The sequence below is a fragment of the Zeugodacus cucurbitae genome, chromosome 2, assembly GCF_028554725.1.
Source record: "Zeugodacus cucurbitae isolate PBARC_wt_2022May chromosome 2, idZeuCucr1.2, whole genome shotgun sequence".
NCBI lineage: Eukaryota > Metazoa > Arthropoda > Insecta > Diptera > Tephritidae > Zeugodacus > Zeugodacus cucurbitae.
In genome coordinates, this window is record NC_071667.1 from 15,643,601 (window position 1) to 15,665,945 (window position 22,345).

Consider the following 22,345-nt stretch of genomic DNA (forward strand, 5'->3'; position numbering starts at 1 on the left):
TAGTTTTTTTTCATTGTAAGTAAAAAAACGCAAATCTGTGGCACAGAAAAACAGTTTATTGTTAGTTGGAGATTGTTTTTCGCAATCGCAAATCAGGCACACAAAAAGGCAATGAAAAATCTGTGCTAAATACACATATATACAGTAAAGTAAAAACAAAATAAAAGAGCGCGAGTAAAGACGGCTGCTAACTGACCAAAAACATGTGTTAGCAACCACATTTTCCGAACAATATTTTCACTAGCAATTTTTTTGAACCGACGACCATTTTTGTTTTTCAGTTTTCTTGTTTTTTTTTTGTAGTTTTCACGCTCGTCGACAGCAATAAAGATGGCGCCATGTTGATAAACATTGCGTTTGGGTGTGAAGAGGATGAGATTGGTTGTTTTTTCGTAACAGTGTAAGTGCTTAGGCCGCGGCTGCTCTTAACAACAATTTCAAATAGTACAATGTTTCATGAACATAACAATGAAATGTCCATTATAGTGGAACTAAATGAGATAAAGCGGGAGGCAGAACAGTCCAGCGCGGTCATTGTTGATGCTGCTGATAGTGACCTAACAACTGAACAAGCAAATGAGTTGAATTTGCAATAAAAAATAGCAAACAAATTTTATACGCACAAAATGGTAGGGGCTTTTAGGGAATTACGCTAAAATTGTTTTTTTTTTTTTTGTTTGTGTGAAAACTCTTGGCCCCTCGAATAACGATCGAAATTGTTGGCAAATATTTACGCAGCATTTTAGGCACTTCAACTCCCATATCCCCCCATTTTAGCAGTTCACAGTTGATTCAGCCTTGAAATGAAAAACTATTGTTGTCTAATTAAGCAGACTGTAGCACAGTGCATTGACTTTGTAATTGGGTTAGTAACAGTACACACAATACACTATATAGTATACACTAAACTGTTGGTCCAAACCTATAGTTAAAAAAATAAGTACTAAAAACTTTGTCTATATCTACACATATAGACACACCGTTACATCATTTACTTCATGAAAAATAATACTTTATTCGCTCCTGTGCTTGACTTGTTTGTGAAACTTTTTTAAAGAAACACATTTAAATTGACAATGATGACTTGAGCGCGCACTTTTCCCACTCATTATAGTTGTTATTGCTTTTGTTGTTCTTTTCTAGAAAACAAAGAAATGCGCAGTGGCGCTAAAAGCTACCATACAAGGACCCAACAAATATAAGAACTTTTGTATTACTCATTTCTTTTCCATTAAATGATGCATACAACTTTTTCATTAATTTTTTTGAGAAGCTATAAACTACTTGAAGTTTTCCCGTTGCCAACATACGCATTTGTTTGCCAAGTAAGTCAGCCATAAAACTATATTTTCACAAAATACATACATACGAATGTATGTAACGCTAGATAAATATATATGTGAACATTGCAGAAAATATGAACAGGCATAAGTGAAAATTGTTATATACATACATATATACCTATATACATATATACCTATATATATATCTATATATATAAAATTAAGTGGCAAAACTTCCTGTTCGTATACTCCTCCTAGACGGCTTGCCTGGTTTCAATGAAATTTTTTGGGGGTGATTGGGGTCTGTTTGGAGGGTGCACATAAGAAATTTAATGTGCGTTTTGCAAAAAAAAAAAAAAAATGATGCATTCCGCTTATACAAATTCTCATGAAATAATGTTTTGCCGCACGATTGGCAGTACTGTCAAATGCCTTCATTTCATCTCGAAAATGGTCAACGCGTTTATTTCACTGCAGACAATGTACAACAGAGCGCAGCTCACATCTCATCCAAAACAAATACGCGTACTATTCGCCATAATAATATTTACAAGCCTTCCGTCAAATCCGCAAGAACTGTGGAATAAGTACAAAGACTGCATGACCGAGGACTTATTAATTTTGGCGCGTAATCGAGCATCGGACGCAGATTTGCTATATACATTACAAATGTATAATGATGCTTTGATATTGGTTGAAGATCTGTGCCTTACAATTGCGGATAAGGCACTAGCGCACTGCGCCCAATCGTTCAGCGGTTGATATGTTTGACCATGAGCTTCAACGTGAACAACAATACGATTGCAATGAATTGCGTGCTTTCATACAAGCTAACATTACCAAATTGAATATTTAGCAGGAAAATGCTTATGATAAGATTATACGAGCGGTTGACAATAACACAGGTGGATTCTACTTTCTGGATGCGCATGGTGGTACAGGGAAAACGTTTCTGATCTCTTTGATTCTTGCTACTATACGGTCACAGCAGAAAATTGCGCTAGCAATTGCTTCGTCAGGCATCGCTGCTACTCTACTTGATGGCGGCCGAACAGCACATTCTGCGTAGAAATTACCGTTGAACATCCAAGTCGTTGAAACACCAACGTGCAACATATCGAGGAATTCAGCAATGGCAAAAGTTTTGCGAGGAGCTGGAATAGTTCTATGGGATGAGTGCCCAATGGCTAACAAAAAGTCTTTAGAACCATTCAATAGAACAATATAAGATTTACGCCAAAAGCAACAACTTTTTGGCGGAGCATTAGTCTTATTATCTGGCGATTTTCGGCAAACTTTGCCAGTCATTCCTCGATCAACTCCTGCCGACGAAAAAAAAAAACGCATGTTTAAAATCGTCAGTTTTGTGGAGACATGTTCAAAGGCTGACTCTTACCGTCAACATGCGAGTCCAATTGCAAATCGATCGATCCGCAGCGGCGTTTTCGAAGCAGTTGTTGGACATTGGCTAAGGCAAAATACCAATCGATGATACCGGTTTGCTCACATTGCCGAACAACTTTTGTACACTTTTACAATCGAAAGAAGAATTGATTGAAAATTTATTACCGAATATTGTTCAACACTATCAACGCCACGATTATTTATGTAAGTGAACGCGCAATATTGGCACCGAAAAATGTACACGTCAATTTTGCCATTCAAGAAAAACTGCCAGGAGAAGATGAAGTAGTCAATTATCCAACTGAATTCTTGAATTCTTTGGATCCCCCCGGTCTGCCACCGCATCGTTTAGTCCTGAAAGTCGGTTCACCCATTATACTTCTACGAAATCTGAATCCATCGACTTTGTGTAATGGCACAAGGCAGCAGGTGAAGTTGTACTCTTACCACGCATTCCCATGATTCCAACGGACATGCCGTTTGAATTTAAGCGCTTGCAGTTCCCAGTACGTCTTGCCTTTGCGATGACCATCAACAAATCGCAAGGGCCACGGCCAATTGTCCGTCGCATGCTCGAGAGTGGGAACACCAAGGTGCTTATTCATTTCCGCGCCAGGTGGAAAAACCAAAAATGTTGTATACCAATATATTTTATAAATGTTTTTTAAATAAGTGACAATTTTACAACAATTAATAAAACACAAAGTAAAAACCTTTAAGAGTTTTAATCGATTTAGGTGTGGCAAAGCGCACAGGGTAACAGCTAGTATATATATATATATAGAAATTCCTTAATTTATACGCGCCGTTATATATAACCCAATGTATGGCATGTTTACTGCTTCGTGATTTTTGGCCGCTACTTCTCACACAACTCACAGCAAATACGAGCGAGTAAGCAGAAAACTATTTTCCTGCTGTGCATTTGTTGAACTGTCATAATTTTTGTGCTAAAACTTTGACTTACGGCCGTATGCCGCTGTTGCCGCATTTTACTTGCTGCAAAAATGGCTGCACTTTTGCACATGTTGCAGTATGCCAGTCACTGCCACATGTGACCTCACACACTAACCCTCAGTTGGCAAATACGTATATGCAGACCAAATGCATTGGTATGCATGGGCCTTAACTTCCGTTGTTATTTGACCCACATTTCATTACTGCGCTTTTCCTTTTATTTAGAGCGCATTATGTTGTAGTATTTTTATAAGTTTTCGTCTCCAGTGATCTTATGGCAAATACATTCAAGTGTGTTATATATATTTTTTTCTGGAATTGAAATTGAGTTTTTATCTATAGATAATATTTTTGATATTAACTAAACTACGGTTGCATGAAACATGCAAACATGCAATGTAAAAACTTTTTTGAGAAAATCTGAAAACTGACCTTGTTTACATAGTATGTAATACAACGAAAGCAGCTTCACAAAAAGTAGTCTGTTATAGTGAAATCATAAAAATTAAAAGAAATTCTTGATATTTTATTTAGTTAAAAGATCGCCCTGCATTAAACATTTACCTTCTTATATGATCAATATTGACCAAAAGAGCAGAAGAGTTGAGAATTGTCTGCTTGCAGCATTCAAAGTAGGGACCATAGTGTGAAGACTATTTCCAATATCAACTACTTTTTATACTCTCGCAACAAAGTTGCTACGAGAGTATTATAGTTTTGTCCACATAACGGTTGGTTGTAAGTCCTAAAACTAAACGAGTTAGATATAGGGTTATAAATATCAAAATGATCAGGGTGACGAGAAAAGTTCAAATCCGCATGTCTGTCTGTCCCTCCGTCCGTGCAAGCTGTAACTTGAGTAAAAATTGAGATATCTTGATGAAACTAGGAAGACGTATTTCTTGGCACCATAAGAAAGTTAAGTTCAAAAATGGGCGTAATCGGACCACTGCCACGCCCATAAAATGGCGAAAACCGAAAACACTTAAAGCGCCATAACTAAGCTATAAATAAAGCTATGGAAGTAAAATTTGGTATGAAGGATCGCACTATGAAGGGACATATGTGGATGTAATTTTTTTGGGAAAGTGGGCGTGGCCCCGCCCCCTACAAAGTTTTTTGTACCTATCTCTCAAACTACTAAAGCTAGAAACTAAAGGAAACTTTCTAGAGTCGTTTATTTTAGGTACTACCTTATACAGTTCAAAAATGGAGGAAATCGGATTGTAACCACGCCCACCTCCCATACAAAGGTTATGTTGAAAACTACTAAAAGTGGGTTAACTCACTAATGAAAAACGCCAGAAACACTAAATTTCACATAAGAAATGGCAGATGAAAGCTACACTCGGATTTTTTTACAAAATGGAAAATGGTCGTGGCATCGACCACTTATGGGTCAAAAACCATATCTCAGGAACTACTCGACCGATTTCAATGAAACTTGGTTTGTAATAGTTTCCTTACATACCAATGATATGTTGTGAAAATAGGCCAAATCGCTTCACAACCACGCCTACTTCCTATATACCAGAACTTTGAAGACGATCTGATTCGTTTACTTTACAATATATTAAGTAAGCACTAGTGAAGATATCGATGCAGAACTGTGCACAAATATTACGTTTATAGTATGGCATCCCCATTCTAAAAATCGCTGAAATCGGACCATAGGTTTTCAAGGCCCCATATATCGAACATTAGGACCTCGGTGCTTCTAACCTAATATTATGGTTTCCAACTTTCAATGGACTTTATACAATATATATGACGAATATGTGGGTCAAATTGTGTATTATATTAATAAAGTTAAATAAGTAAATTGCGAGAGTATAAAATGTTCGGTTACACCCGAACTTAGCCCTGCCTTACTTGTTTTAATTGGTGTTACCCATTTATGACAAACGTTTGATAACGACCCTCACAAGTTTCACCATTTGCTCAATCCTACTTGTATACTTAATTATTTTTAACCTAAGATGAGACAGCCTTCCCATAACACTCCTGCAATTCCATTGAAAATATAAAATATCCAGTAAACTTTCCGTTGAATTATCTTTCCATTTCTCAAGTGACATGCTAATTTTTTACACATTTTCCAACCTCGATGAAGCTAGACGTGAAGTTTAACGGATGTCTCATCATTTTTCGATTTCCATTAGCTATGCATTTACGATGTTATTAAATAACTTAACCGTAGTCAAAGTGTTTTTAAGTTTCTTACGATAGACACATTTAAAATAATTTCTTAGAATTGCATCATCTTCGGTTGGCGTTTCAAAATATGATAAAAAGCTGTTTTATGTTACCATAGAGTTAGGTCGGAACAACAACAACTGTTTTTTTTTTTACGAAAATGTGGGCTTAATTACGAACATGAATCAACTTCACTTTGCAGTTCTAATAAATTAACTAAAACTGTTCTGTAAGACTAGGGCAGCAAGGAAGCTGGGCGCAAATTATTAAATTTCTTTAGTCTAAATATGAACAAAAAGTTTAATGGCGAATTCCAATTGAAAAAATAGTGGAAGGTCAAAATATAAATGAAATGCGTAAAATAAAAATTCAACTCATTCAAAAAGATTGTACGCTTTGCCAAATATACGACACACATATATACATACATAGACACTAACACACATGTATGAAGCCTGTGAAGGACGCGAACCTAAATAGCGACTTAGGCCAAAGGCAGCGAAAAGATAAACAATAACATCAAAAATATAAAAAGATTTCAGTTAGACGAAGTTGACGGCCATTATATGGGAGTGAGAAATGCACAAACAATAATAAATACAAGAATACGCGATGCCTAAATGGCCATAAACGTTGGTAGATGTGGAAGGCAACCAAACAAAGTAATCAAAAGACAGCATTTAACAAAAACAACAAACTGATTTTGTCACTTTGCCTTCGTTGTTGATTTTTCAAACCATTCCATTCCTTTGCTATTGCTGCACAATTTGGATTTAACACTCTGGTGATATTTGCTGCCTTGAGTAACTGCCTAGAAGTGGGATAAGATAATGATACCTCATACAATTAATTATATGTGCACGAACTTTTTGCAAAACAAATAAAAGATTACAAAATTGCAAAATATGTCAGGGTATGCAGATTTGTTATTATTAATATATACGATATAAAAAACAAAAAATTAAAATATTTAAAATTATTTTTAACTATAAAACAGATTTTAAGTTTAAGCTAATAGTGAATACTGTCTCAAACTGCTTTCCGTTTTGGAAAACAGGAGCAGAGATGATCCCCAAGAGAACCTCAATAGGATTTAGGTTCGAACTCAATGCTGCACATTGTAATACGGGAATCTTCCGGCCGTTAAAGATGTTCTTCGTGTGGATTGAAGCGTTATCCTGCTGATATCGCTAGCAATTTTTATTAACTCACTGTCCATATAGATCTAGAGTTGATATGTAAGCATGTAGATGTCTTTCCACTGCAGCAAAATGCAGCCCCTGAAATCAAGGTACCGCTTCCAAAACATCACTTGTAGCAGGACCGTCGTTCCTGGTGCGAATCTCTCCAATATTTCTTTCAATGATTTGGGCCGACCAATTTTAATTTTTTCGTCACTAAAGACTATTTTCTATCAATCATCGGCCCAGAACTGGTATTTATTTGCAAGCCTCAAATGAACTTAATTGTGAATTTATTTAGCGTTGGTTTAGGTACCATTGAGGTTTGTTTGAGAAACTGATTTGTATATATAATTGGAAAAATTATATTTATTGTGATTTGCAGTCTTAAACTTGGTCCTTATTTGAACGCTGCTTATCAAGTTCGCAACTACCACTACTACTGATAACGAACGAGAAAAGTATGAAAGAATTTTCGTTGCATAGTAACGGCAAGATATCAACCTATTACCGAAATTCAAAAAATAACAGTGAATAAAAAATATATACAAAAGCTGAAATGCGCATGCCGAGAATGTATTTATATGTCATAAAGTATTTAATATTGGTGCAAATAGTGTGGCATATGTGCCGCACTATTAATGAAATGTTAATAAACAGATCTAACCACTATTATAAGATTCAGAAAATATAGCCAATATCTCTTCAGCTCGCTCAAGCGTAAAGCATCCATGCGTTACAATGGCAAGTAGATATCAATTTCAAAAGCATATATTAGAATATTGTGCTTGCAAATGTAAATCAATATTGACTGCCACATATTTGCGAGTATCTTAAATATCATTGGCAGTACCAATCACCACGCAATAGTTATGGCCTATTTATCCACTCTTGCGTATATGAAGAAAATAAATGAATATTTTGTGCGCTTCGTTTAAGGATGTGAAGAAATATATTCGCATATAATTTTTCAAACGTTAGGGTGTTACGAAATTTCAGAATTTTCTTTATATCGAAAGTAAATAACCGTAACGACAATTAAGTGCCAACTGATATCAGCGGAAAGATGTAACAATTTTTCACGAAATTATTAAAAAAAAGAGCCTGTAAACTCTTAAAAGTATGTCAACGACAGTTTCAAATGTTTTAGTTTCTAAAAAGATAAAAAAATAAATTTCTACTACAAGGGATTGAGTTTTATAGAAACCTTATGTGGGCATTAATTATAACTAAAATAAATTATAGTAAAAATCATAAAGAATTACATACCAAAAATGTTGGGACCTAACATCTGCTTTACAGCCACTTTTTTCTTAATATTTCATAATATTTATTTTAACTCAAAGCACAGCTAAAACTGCACTTATGAAGTACGCCAGTGCCAACAACAAACAAATATACTTTATATATACATATGTATATACATATAATAGTAAATAATGGTATGTAGCAATGTATTCGTGGTGTGCGTGCACGCGTAAGGAAACTTTGAATTATATATTTCCGATTTTGGTGTGCAGTTTGCTTGCGGTACTGTTTCTATTGCCGCTAAAACTACAGTAGATATACACAAACAAATATTCAACAAAGCCTGAACATACATATGTATATATATATACAGAGGTATGTAAATAAATATATATTTATGCAGCGGATTTGTGTACATTTCTTCTCCACACAGCAAGTAACTATTTGCCGAAAGCATATTATAGCTATTTGCGGAACCTTTAGCACTTCGTATTTGACTTGCTTATTTTACTTTCATGTATTCGCACAGAATTTGCTGCGTGTTATACTATTTTATTTGATGGAAATATTTACAAGGGCGCTTTGATAACTTTTCGGCTTTGCTAAATACAAGCGGTATTTTCCTAAAATTTTTTTTTCATTAATTTTACAATTACGTTTGCTAAATTAAGAAATAAAATATTGACGACAGGTTCGCTTATCATTTTAAATTTTATCGAGTGAAGAAAATATCCAAGCATTATATGTAGGTGAAATAGTTCTCATTCATGCTTGGTGTTTCAACTATTCTCTCCGACCCGCGGTAAGAGGTATTTGAAACCAGCTTGTTTTAAACAATTGGTCCTTCGAGCCGAATAGATAGAGCCGGACTCGAAGAGAGAATCAAATAGTTCTCACTCAAGCTTGGTGTTTCAAATGTTTTCCCCGACTCGCGGTAAGAGGTATTTGAAATCAGCTTGTTTTAAACAGTAGGTATAACATAATAATAAGACACCATTCTTAAATCCAAGAAGAAGATAAACCAACTTTTTCCCCAGCCATTGTATACAAGTATTACGACATAAATATCGAAGTAATTAATATTTAGTGTCTCTAATATACATTTGCGTGTATGTCAATATACTGCATTATAAGTGCCGATGTCCTTAGGCGATGACTGATTAAATTTTCGGAAATACTTTAATGTAGGATCAGCGCAACGGATGAGAAGGACGATCCTTTCAGTTGGCAGCATTCACCAACAATTATGCGTGTTTCAGGTTCTCAGCTAGTTTCTGTATGTGTGTGCGTGTTCAAAAGTCTGCCAAGAATGTGCCACCATTCACCTTTTCCCACACGAAGCGCCCACAAAATAATCTCGCTTCTACTGGCTAGTTGCTTTGTTTTCGCATTTAAACCCAACCAAAGCAATAAATGGGCGAAGTGCGCCTTTACTGAAAGCTGCCCGCCATTTATGCCACACCCACTCCCCAACTACTCACAATTGACTTTCACACCACTGCCCTACTTCGCCTTCGTTTCGCTAGTTGTCAGTATGTATTTCGCTGCGTTCTTTTTCATTTCTTGATTTTAATGGGTCTCAGTATAGCCTCACTTTTATCGAGATTTGCTTTCTGCTTATCTGGACATTAATAGTATGCTTTGTTGTATGATAAATGTGCCAGGCAAGGCAGTTATGTGCATTCCAAGACGCAAATATGTACAATATGTACATACATATATGTAGTCAAGTATATATTTAGCCCTAAATGGTTTGTTGTGTGCAAGTTTCTATAATTCTGCGCGTGTGTACGTTCCAAATGTCTGTTTGTTTTCCCTCTATTTGCCATATTGATTGTTTGTGTTGGCATTTCCGCTCTGTGCGCTTGGCATTGTGCCAATGATTTCGCACACTTCATGAGCATTTCGCAAGCAATAAAGCCCAAATGCAGGCGCCTATGTCAGCTACGATAAAATCTATTCAATACTGCTTTATGGCAGTTTCGGCATGCCCTACCCTACCCAAATGAAATTACCTACTAAAATAAAAGTTATGTTATTGTAATAGATTTTCGATATATCCTTATACATATTTGGAATTAGGATTTTTTGCCGGCATAGTCACAATTTATTTTTATATACCGTCTAAATTATCTTTAGGTTATAAGAGATTATCTTAATCATGGAACGGCGCAAAGATTGTTGTTCATGATTCCTTGTGAAAAATTATATTTGAAACAGCAAATGAACCCAATTCGCATCCACATCGTAAAGCCAACACGGATGAAAATATTTTCTTAATCTCACAGTCTCCCTTCTTGTTTCAATGAGGGAGAGCCTAACATGTTTCGCGAGATTTGTTAAGTTATATACTACCTTGTAAGTTCGACTCGTACACTGGATAAGAATATGTTGAAATCATCTGAAATTTTCAAATTCATATTTTCTTCTTTATAGTATATATTAAAGAACTTCAAAATTCGAAAGATATATTTCCATATATAACATAAAACTATTTTTGGTGCCTACATTTAGGAGCGCATATATCTGAGTTAAATGGAGATCTGTTTAATTGAGCAAAAAATTAATTTTGCAATAATAGTTCACATGCGTATACTTAGTATTTTAACTTACGATATATTAAAGAATTTAATATTAAAGTAAAATGTTTATATACATATATCTGTGCTCCGCTTAATGCTAATATGTTATGCCCATTTGCATAGCTACTTGATTGTAAAAAACCATGACTAATTAAATTATTTACAAATCAATTAACTGGCAATTTATCGCGACATTTGCATACCATACACACATAAACAAATCATGAAATATGCACGAGAAAAGTAAATTTGCACAATCGTGCAAACAAATGCAAACTTTTGTATGTGCAAGCATTACCACTACATAAGCAGACTTATTTGCCAATTTATTTGTATTGAATAAGTAAATTCAATTCGCCTTGACTGCGCTGAAATAAGAAAAATCAATTACTTTTCGTGTGCAAGCACATTTAATCCACCTTGTAGCAAATAATTCGACATGGAAGACTAGCAAATGTTACAGTTTCTCACTGAGAAATAGGTTTAGATTGATAAAAAACAAAAGGAAATTCGTCGATAACAGTCAGTTAGATGTTATCTTGAATATTATTAAAAACTTGTTTTTAATAATTAATGATCAACGGCTCGTAAAGGAACAACAGGTGGAATTCGTGCGAAACTGAACACATTATATAATTCCCGCAACTTAAATTTCCTACAGGGTCTCTACTAAAAAATTGAAACTAATTGCAGAAAGAAGATAATATAGTTCATAGTATACAATAAGGCGAATTTGCACTGTTAAGAGGAAAGGAATTTTCAATAATACTAGTTTGATCTGTGAGCGCCATAGCCAATTTTTGTTCTTCTTTAATGTGTGTTTAAGTCTTCTTCGAGTTTTTGTTATTGCGCACCACAGAAACATACCCAGAAGTGTGTGTGCAGACCTCTATGTGGGTTTGAGTAATTATGCAAAACATTAACTGCGTAATTAGTTGCGGATTGTTGATGGCAGTGAGTGCATGCTGGCGACGGCTTGAGCGGCGACTCAGCAACGCTGACACTGGCATTGGCAAAATGTCCGTGACCTGGTTTTCACCGAAATACATACATCTACCTACGCAGATATACACGAACATATTAATATGTAAACATCTCGCAATCAATTCGTGAACTTTTCCAGCCGCAACATTGCGCGTTTTGCTTGTGTTTTGACTTTTGCTTGCGGTTTCAATTTCACTTTGCACTTTCATTTGAGTGTTGCAATTGGCAGCAGCCACCACATTGGCCACATTTTGCATAAACTCTCATTTAAATATGCGGCTTAATTAATTGAGTGTACGCGCGCGGCTTCACAGCAGCAGTTAGTTGCTGTTGATATTTAGCTGTTAAATACATTTCACTTCTTTTCATTCTCACTCTCACTCTCACTCTCCCATTGCTGTTTTGGTCTGCAGCTGCTTGCTGCTCTTTGCGTTATTAATAATATATTTTTTTCAACCCACTTACTTTTTCTTTGAATTAACAATTTTCCGTTTGCCTTCCAGTGTTAAATGCTAGCTGGTTTTCAATGTTGCGCAAGTCTTATTAAGCACAAGTCAAGATATTTGTGTTGTGCATTCCTTTTAAACGCTTTGTTTTTGCTTGCTTTTTAATTTCCACTTAGCTTTTACGCGCATTGGCTCATTTCCATATTTTACAGCTTTTAATTATACACAAAGTCTTTGTGCCGCCCCCACCTCTTACTCGCTCAAAGTAAGTAGCAACTACTCGCTATATATACATGTATATGTATGTATAACAAGTACCTATATTGTACCGTTATTTGTTGTTGTAATTATTGTGGTAGGGAAGGTTGTGCCGCTAGCAATTACTTATTCGCTTGCTTTCATTTCTCCCTTTGTTATTGGCTTTATATCATCGTGCCGTGACTATTCGCCCACCCAAAGCATATACATACATACCCACAAATATACAAACACCGATACGCATAAACATAAATTGCATCTCGCCCACTCTACTCAACGTCCATTGTGGCGTTCGTGCAAGCGAAAAGTATTACAAGTTGATAAAGTCGCTGCTTACACTGAGTAAATTACTTTGGTAAATAATTGCCAATGAACTGCGAATCTTATTGTTTTCATTAGGACTTTGTGCGCGTTAGTAAACAATATTTAAATTGTTAATTGTCGTCGATTATGGTGCGAAAAAGCAATCTGATTTAGTGGCGCATTTCTTACCCGGCGCACACACTTTCACTATTTTATACGTTTTTGTCTTTTTATTATCGGTCTGGGGGTAATAAACAAGAAATACAATCGCTGATTTAGTCGCTTAATTGGCTCCTTATTTATTTTCTAATTGCCATTAAATGCAGGTTTTTATTACGCGTTAATTTGCCTGTTATTTAATTAGCGTAGCTTTTATTTAAAAAAGTGAGAAGTGTGGACTTTATTTTCCATAAAAAAATCATTATAAAACCGATCCCTGGAAACAAAAAGAATTTTTGACAAAAATAATTCCGGTTGATCGAAATTAATTGTTTATTGATTTTTTCATAATACTTGAGTTTTAATTAATATAAGAGAATTAAATTCCTATAGCATTTGATGCTTATATGCACTTAAGCTGAATGATTTTCCTCACATCAATATCAATCGTGTAAGTCGGACTATTCAACTAGCCGTATAAGCGGTAAAACGATCACTTTATTGGAACAAGCTTAAGATGATGTGCATTGATTCCGACAGAGCGCTATTTGTGGTGTTGTGAGAATTTTTAAGGGCCCTTGGCGAGGAATCGGTTCTTTCAGCATAGTATTTTATATGTTCGAAAAAAAGATTATGTAATAACAAACAATCGAGCTTTCTAGCATGACTAAATTAAAGTGTCAAAAAATGTCGCATGTAATAAACAAGTAAGGAGGTGCTAAATTCGGGTGTAAGCGAATATTTTACACTCTCGAAATTTATTTATTTAATTTTAATCGCATACGACTCAATTTAACCCACACATTCGGCATATACATTTATGAAAATAAGTCCATTGAAAGGCGGAATCCCTAATATTAGGTATATGGGAGCTAGGTGAAGTTATGACCCGATTTCACCCATTTTTGGCACGGAGACATATTATTAGAAGAAAAATATTCCCTACAAATTTCTTTAAAATATCTGAGAGACTTACCTATATTTTAGGTAAAATTATGATTAGAAGCACTGAGATCCTCATGTTCAATAAATGGGGCCTTGGAAACCTATGGTCCGATTTTTAAAAGGTCGATGCCACACAATAAATGCAGCATTTGTTCTGTTCCGATATCTTCACTAGTGGTTACTTTATATATTGTAAAGTAAATGATTCAGATCGACTTCAAAGTTCTGGTTACCTATATACCGTAGGCATGGTTGTGAACCGCTTTGGACTATTTTCATAACATATTATTGGGATGTCTAGAGAATGTTATGATCCCAATATCATTGAAATTGGTCGAGTAGTTTCGGAGACCTTGTTTTTGATCCATAAGTGGGCAAAGCTACGCCCACTTCAAACTTTGTATATATATAATTTGTTTTGAGTGCAGCTCTTCTGTACCATCTTTATCATAAAATTTAAAGTTTTTAGTGTTTTTTCCTAGAATTAAAGCATTTTTTGTAGTTTTCAACATAATCTTTGTGTGGGAGGTGGGCGTGGTTATAATCCGATTTCTTCCATTTTATATTATACTCTCGCAACAAAGTTGCTAAGGGAGTATTATAGTTTTATTCACATAACGGTTGTTTGTGTCACCCAGAAATAAAAGAGTTAGATATGGGGTTATATATGTAGGGTGACGTGTGGAGTTGAAATCCGGATATCTGTCCGTCCGTCTGTCCGTGCAAGCGATAACTTGAGGAAAAATTGATATATCTTAATGAAATTTGGAACACATATCCTTTCCTGAGAAGTTTGGTATTGAAAATGGACTATTGCCACGCCCAGGTTCGAACTAGGAAGGGGCATATTTCCATGTAATTTAAGAAAGAGGCTAAAAGAAACGACTCCTGATGGTTTCGTTGATATAGTTTATGTAGTTTACGAGATATATACAAAAAACTGGGCCACACCCACTTTTTCTTTACCAACTTTGTTGCGAGAGTATAAAATATTAAATTATTAGGAAACCATCTACCCTTTAAATATCTATAATTGTATGTATGAGCAACTTAATTTACTTTAAATTTAAATACTTTAAGATTCATTTTATTTTTTTTCTACATAAATACGCTATCACATCACGCTATTCACGCTCAGTCAAGTTAGAATTTCGCAAGCTTCAACTCAAGTAAGTTAATGCAATTCAAATGCCACTTTTATGCCGCAATGAAATAACAGAAGAGTGCTTTTACACATCAAGAATCGTGCGCTAGCCGTACTTTCAACAAAACACGAGCGCAAATGTATTTTGAAATGAAACCCTCGCACATACACACACACACACCCACAGACATTTCCATTTCCATTGTTTGTTAGTATTGTTATTGTTGCTGACGCTCCGTTATTCTTATTGCATTTTTATTGTTGTCTTGCTAATGGTTCTGCCTTTGTCTGATATTAAATGAAATGCAGTTGGCAACGCCAACACCAACGACAACAACGATAGTGACAACGACAGCAACGGCCTTGTCCTTGTTTGTTGCATGTTGCACACACTCCATTGGATTAACTGGCTCACTACGTACTTACTTATACATGTGCGAGTATGCAAATAGCAGTAAAGAGCTTTCGTATGAATGCATTTGCAAGCGCATGCCATGACCGTCTGATAGTTGCGCATCTGTGGCATTCATGCAACAGTCATACTCTTATTGCTCGCGCAGGTGTTCCATAAGTTCAGTGTGTGTACGAGGCGAGTTGTGCGCAGGTATAAGTGATTATGCAATTCACGGTATTACAATTGTTGGTTGTATTTCCACAACACGACACTTACAGTTTTTATCTACTTACGCAATTGTACGTGCACGCGCCACAGCTTTGTAGAGAGTGATTATACTCGTATAAACCCATCGCTAAATTGTAATGTTGCGGGGCTGAGGTTGTAGCTTAATAAGAATTTTTATCAAGAATATTACCAAAAAATATATCATGTTATTCTTTTTCCTTTTTCCAATTAAGTTTTTCTATTTACCCAATTAAGTTTTTCTTACGGTCTTATTAAAAATATTATTACTAGTATTGCTCTCTGATAGCCTTCGTATCCGTCATATTATTTGTCACATTGAATTTCAATTGCTAAGTAACATAGTTTGCAGCTGTGTCTTTAAATGGACTACTTAAATCGCTTTTTTATATGTTATGCGTCTATGTATATTAGGACTCCTCTGAATATCGGGAAGTATATAGTCAGGGTCCGAGGAGGTAATCTGGGAACGGATGTCCAGAGTATACTGGGATTATGGCGGGAACACTTCTCCGACCTGGTGAATGGCAGTGAAAGTACAACACCAGGAGATGGCGAACGCGATCCCCCAATCGATGACGATGGAATAGATATTCCACCATGAAGAAATTCGAATTCAAATTAAAAAAAAGCGTCGAAGAACTGTTAAAGTGCATGCATCACCTTCTTTGTAGAATATGATCGGTAGAAAGCATGCCTGACGATTGGAATCTCAGTGTGCTCTACCCAATCCATAAAAAGGGAGACCCCACAATCTGCGTCAATTACCGTGGCATCGTGCAGAGTAAAATATAGAAGGTACAATCTTCTATAAGAGTGTACAGCTGCTGTCGTACGCTGATGATATTGATATTATCGGTAGCAACAACCGCGCCGTTTGTTCTGCGTTTTCCAGACTGGACAAGGAAGCGAAGCGAATGGGTCTGGTGGTGAATGAGGACAAGACGAAATATCTCCTGTCATCAAACAAACAGTCAGCGCACTCGCGTCTTGGCTCCCACATCACTGTTGACAGTCATAACATTGAAGTCGTAGATATTTTCGTCTATTTGGCAACCAGCGTTAACAACACCAACAATGTAAACCTCGAAATCCAGCGTAGAATCACTCTTACCAACAGGTGCTATTTTGGACTTAGTAGGCAGTTGAAAAGTAAAGACCTCTCTCGACGAACCAAAATCAAACTCTACAAGTCGCTCATTATTCCCGTCCTGATGTATGGCGCTGAAGCGTGGACGATGACAACACCCGATGAGACGACTCTTGGGATTTTCGAGAGAAACGTTTTGCGCAAGATTTATGGTTCTATAAACATTTGCAACGGCGAATACCGCAGACGATGATACGATAAATTATAAGATTTATACGACGACATTGACATAGTTCAGCGAATAAAAAAACAGCGGCTACGCTGGCTATGTCATGTTGTACGGATGGAAGAAAACACTCCAGGTCTGAAAGTATTCGATGCAGTACCCGCTGGAGGAAGCCGCGGAAGAGGACGACCTCCACTCCGGTGGAAAGACCAAGTACAAAGTGACCTGGCTTCACTTGGTGTTTCCAGTTGGCGCCAAAAAGCAAAAAGGAGGAATGAGTGGCGCGCTCTGGTGGATTCGGCTAGAATCGCTTAAAGCGGTTCCTACGCCAAATATATATATATATATATACTCCGTAACAATAATAGTAAGCAACCATATTTAAACCTGTGAAATGAAAAAAACATAAATTGTGCATTTTTCCATAAAATTTTCATAAATTATTTCTTTTTCTTAGTATTGACCAATATATTTTATTTATTACTAAGGGATTCTAGAGATCTAAAATTCCCTATTTTACTTCATTAAAATTTTATAAACATAAAAATTGAGTAAGATTGTAAAATGCACTCTTTTAAAAACGTTTATTTTTGCATACAGCCCTTAAGTGTAAATGCATTCCGACATTCAAAAGAATGTGTCTGCTGTAGGCGCATGTTGTTTTCGAGGCGCGGCCTACAGTTGGCGTGTGTTTTTTTTTCATAGCTGGCAATGATCCGCACTGCAACTGCACTTATTTCACGCTCAGTTGCGTTGCGTTACGCTACTTTGCGCCCGCGTAGATATTTAAATCGCAGCCTAAGGACAATTGTCATACTACTGCAGTTGTCAGGCATTGTTATTTTTGTTGTGCTGTTGTTTTCACCATTCTTCTTTGTTAAGGCTGCTGTGTATGGCATGTTTTTTTTCTTCTGCTTCTTCCTGATATTTACCTGTATTCTTTGCACACTCATTCCAATCAATTTGCATACAGCTCACAAGGGCTTAACTTCCCTATTTGCAAGCCAACCCCATGGCGTATACGTAACAAATAGCTACTCGGCTCGTTAGCATATATTTTTATGCCATACTTTTTTTTGTTTTTGTTGTTTTTGCAATATACGCATATGCACGTGTTTATGAAGTGTTGCATATGCGCCTCAGTGCATTTAACAACGTTTTGTTCAGCTGCATGTAGTTCTCGCTGCTGTAATTTTAACTACTTGTGTGACAGTTGCCTAAAGCCTCGTTGTTATTTTTTTTTGTAGAGTGTTGTTACACCTGTAGCGACATATTTACGCTGTATGAGCAGCTTGTGAGTGCATTACTGGCGTAAAAGAAGAAGAAGAAGATTGCTGAGATTGTCGTTAAGTTAAATATGTTAACTAGATTTTAGCTGCAATACTATTTTTTATAAATCAGAAGACTTTGTATTAGATTAAGTATGCTTCTGAAATCATTTATGTGAGCTTTTTGTTATAACAGCTGTTTAGGTAGCTGTGACATTACTAGAGTCTTTCAGATAATGCCTAGTGGCAGCGCAAAGCTATGATCTCTTTGGCAGAAGTTGTGACTCGGAGAAATGTTTCTAAGGAAAAAACCAGTTATATAAAGAGAAAATATTTGTTTCGGAAAGTTGCTATCTGTTTTGAAGTCTTCATTTAAGTAAAGTTTTGAAACGTATTATTGAAAAATGAATCGAGTTGATATATTTTCCGAAAAATATTTTCTACTGAATGTCTGAGCTTAGGGAAATTATAATTATTTTTTCAAAAGATTATTAAATGCTTTTAATTATTTATTTAAACAAATTGTTAAAAATGTACAAAGCAGTTATTAATTTTGGTATATTTAAACAATAAAGATATTTTTAATCAATATACGATACAAATAAATTCTTTAACAAAATACTCTCTTTCGATTGTTTTAGGTTAACAAAGTGAATAGCGGTTTGAGGGCAAATATTGGAAGATTTACACTGCTACAGAAATATATTTTCCAATATTACTAAACTCAAATAAAATTTCGAATGGATGCACTAAGCTCAAAGCTAATACTTCCAACAGGCTGTGAAAGAGCAGTTGGCTTACTATGAACAAAATGAAATTACAAACAAACGAATGTGGAATGTGTGGCAGAAGTGAAACTAATTCAAATTGCTAGAGAGTGAAATATGGAGAAAGTTTAATACTCTACGAAATTGAAAAAAAGAACACATAATTTTACCTTGCCGACAATGAATGCACTAATTAACATAAAAATTAGATCGAAGTTTGTGGAAAATTGAAGCAACTTAGACATAATTAAACGCGGCAACTTTTGCAATTAACACAAGAAAAGCAATTTACCTAATAAACACTTAGAATACTAAAAACTGCCGGCAATTTAAAGTTGTATGAATTTGTAACAAAATGGCGGTTGAAGCAGAAACAACAAGCAGCAAGTGCATGGCATAATTTTACTGCCAACATAAACGTAGTACGCCATTAAACGCAAGCCGTTAGGTGCATATATAGCAATAACACTCAGACAACCGAGGAGCACAGAGCACGGGCAGCAGCAACGGCAGCATCACTAGCTGCAGCAAGCATAATAAATTCAGAGGGGCGCTACATAGTGCCATTATGATAATGTTACTACGTTATTTTCACTTGCTGGAAACCAAAACAACCGTACTTTACACACTCTTCCTACTGTTGGCATGTGTCGGCGGCGGCGGCGGTAACAGCGGCTCATTTGCCACTGCGGCAACAACAACACATGGCGCGAACAATCAAAATGGCAGCACACGCAACTACAGTCGCAACGGACGTGATATCACTGCTTATGGCGGCAGCAGCAGCTCTTCGGCGGTTTTTCGTGCGCTTGTCTCCGCCTCGCTAACGGACAACAACAATCGTCTGCAATCAGCCGCCGCATTAGCGTCCGAAGAGAGTGGTTTGCCAATGTTACTGGTATCCTCGCCGAGAACAACGGCCTCACTGAGCGCAAATAACATATTTCTGGGTCCATCGCTCTCGTTGACCAGCAGCAGTGCCGCATCTGCTACCTCCGGCGCTGGCTCAATGTTACAATCCGCTTCATTGGCGGCCGGTGCTGGCAGTAGCAGTAGTAGTGGTGGTGGTGTCAGTAGTAGTGGGCGTAGCAGTCGTCAAAATTCCGGTGCTGGCATAACCAACAACAATGTGAATAGTCATACACATGGCGATCAACTGCCAGCACAGTTATCCTCGCGCATAATACACACACGTAACGGCGCCATATCTGGTGTTATTGTGCAGCTTGAAGGTCGCCATTTGGATCCGGTGGAAGCGTATCGTGGCATACCGTATGCTTCGCCACCTGTGGGCAATTTACGCTTCATGCCACCGGTTTCGGCGGCCATGTGGTCGGGCGTTAAGAAGGCAGACAGGTGAGTGCAAATTAGAGATTTTATTAATACGTGCATTAAGGTTTATGATAAGTTTTCTATTACTACGTTTATGCTAACCATGTAGAAATGAAGCATAAATGTAGTATATATTATTAAAAAACAACACCGATATGAGTGGGGAAAATAAATGTATTATTTAAATTGGAACTTTAACCATTCTCTTTAGTCAGAAAATTATTGCATATTTTTTGGCGCACAGTCATGGTTCAGGTATATTAAAGCCATTAAACTTTATTTTAGCACCTGCGACCTTAAATTGTGTTCAATTTCGCTTTCATATTTCACTACCAAAAGACTGAAAAGATGAACAAATATTTCTGAGTCTCGTCGAAATTTCATGCAATTCCCTCACACAAGTTGTACTTCACACATACGCGTAAAAACCAACAAAAAAAAGAAAGTCATTACGTGAAAAATTAAAGTGAATGTCATATATTGAAGAAACTCATATGCAAGCAAAGCAATCTGTGGCATGTAGCGCACACTATTAAAACGGTATATGAAGAATGTATAAAAAAAATAGAAACGTAAGAAAATTACTTTTTTGTTTGAAAGGAACACAAACGTCACAGTTTCTTCTCTGTTGTCAGCGCGCGTAATCAAGAATGAATTTTCTGATGCGTAACAATGTCAGAAGCAGTTTATTAAACGGGTTCAACTTGGTGGTGGCCTTCATACGGAACAATCGTTTAAAAATGTGTCATGATTTTCTCATCACACGTTGGTTGCGTTGAAATTCTTGGCATTGAAAGAATGTAGCTCATCTTTTGTGCAATAAATCACATGACGAAACGCAGCAGTAAGAAAATAAAGCGTAAATAATAATATACCAATGACGTCAGTAATATGAAATACAAACGTTCGTGATAGTAATTGTTTTGAATTTGAACTTGGTAGAATTTTAGATTTTTATAAAAAATTGTATAGAAAAAAATTTCTTAAATGATCTTAATTGAAATAAACCAGTGGCGGATACAAAAAAAAATATTGGGAGGGGTTTTACGAAAAGTTTTGTTACTCAACGTATTTTTAATATAGCAGTTCCCTCGCGAAAATTCAGTTAGTACAGGACACGTTTTGTTTTTTATTTTTTTGTATTTTTCCCAAAGTACGAATTTGACGCTAAAAAAGCTCGAGAAATATTTTCTTTTTGTTCAGAACAAAATATCCTTGCAGAGGTGAAAATGTGGAAACAGCGAACTTCAGGCAAGCATTTTCGGAATGCTCTCGAAGCTTTAGAAGCAGTGCACAAAACGTCTTTTGGGAATGTTTTCAAGATATTACGCATATTGGCGTTATTGCCTGTTTCAATCGCATCACCGGAAAAAAGATTTTCAAGTTTAAAGAGAATTAAAACCTATTTAGGAAATACGACAGGTCAAGATAAGCTTAATGGTCTAGCATCAATGAATATTCATAGGGAAATTAATCTGTCAATTGATGAAATACTAAAAGAATTCTTTCAAAAACCAAGGAAAATATAACATGGAATGTGAGATCCCGTGTAATCCTCAATCAATCACTGAGCTTCAGCGATACTGCTTGTACAAATGTAGAGAAAGTTCGAATTATATGAATAACAACAAAAATCTTGTAACTTATTATAATAGCTTATAATTTGATGCGATTTTTTTGATCAATAACCACATTACATACCCATATTAACAAACATATATTTTTCTCTGAGTTTAACACCAAAACATTAAGAGCACTACAAAAGCGTCTTTATTCCTGTGAAAGTATGTTCATGTTAATCAATGTTAAATATTCAATGGTGTTAAAAAATTATTTCCCTGAGTCAATATGAGTTGACTCAAAAACTTGGAAAATCATTGTAACCAATTTTAAAATTTATATCTTAATTGAGCTGATCATGCCACTCTTATA

At 36.0% G+C, this 22,345-nt stretch overlaps 1 protein-coding gene across 1 annotated transcript in view; it reads left to right on the forward strand.

Annotated features, from left to right (window-relative positions):
• The window catches only part of LOC105219026 (neuroligin-4, Y-linked), a 143,381-nt gene that overhangs the window by 35,656 nt on the left and 85,380 nt on the right, over positions 1 to 22,345 (forward strand). The window contains exon 2 of the mRNA XM_054231355.1: positions 18,956 to 20,437. Within this exon, the coding sequence (XP_054087330.1) occupies positions 19,650 to 20,437 (788 nt within the window). The 5' untranslated portion in view covers positions 18,956 to 19,649. The remainder of the gene's footprint in view (positions 1 to 18,955; positions 20,438 to 22,345) is intronic.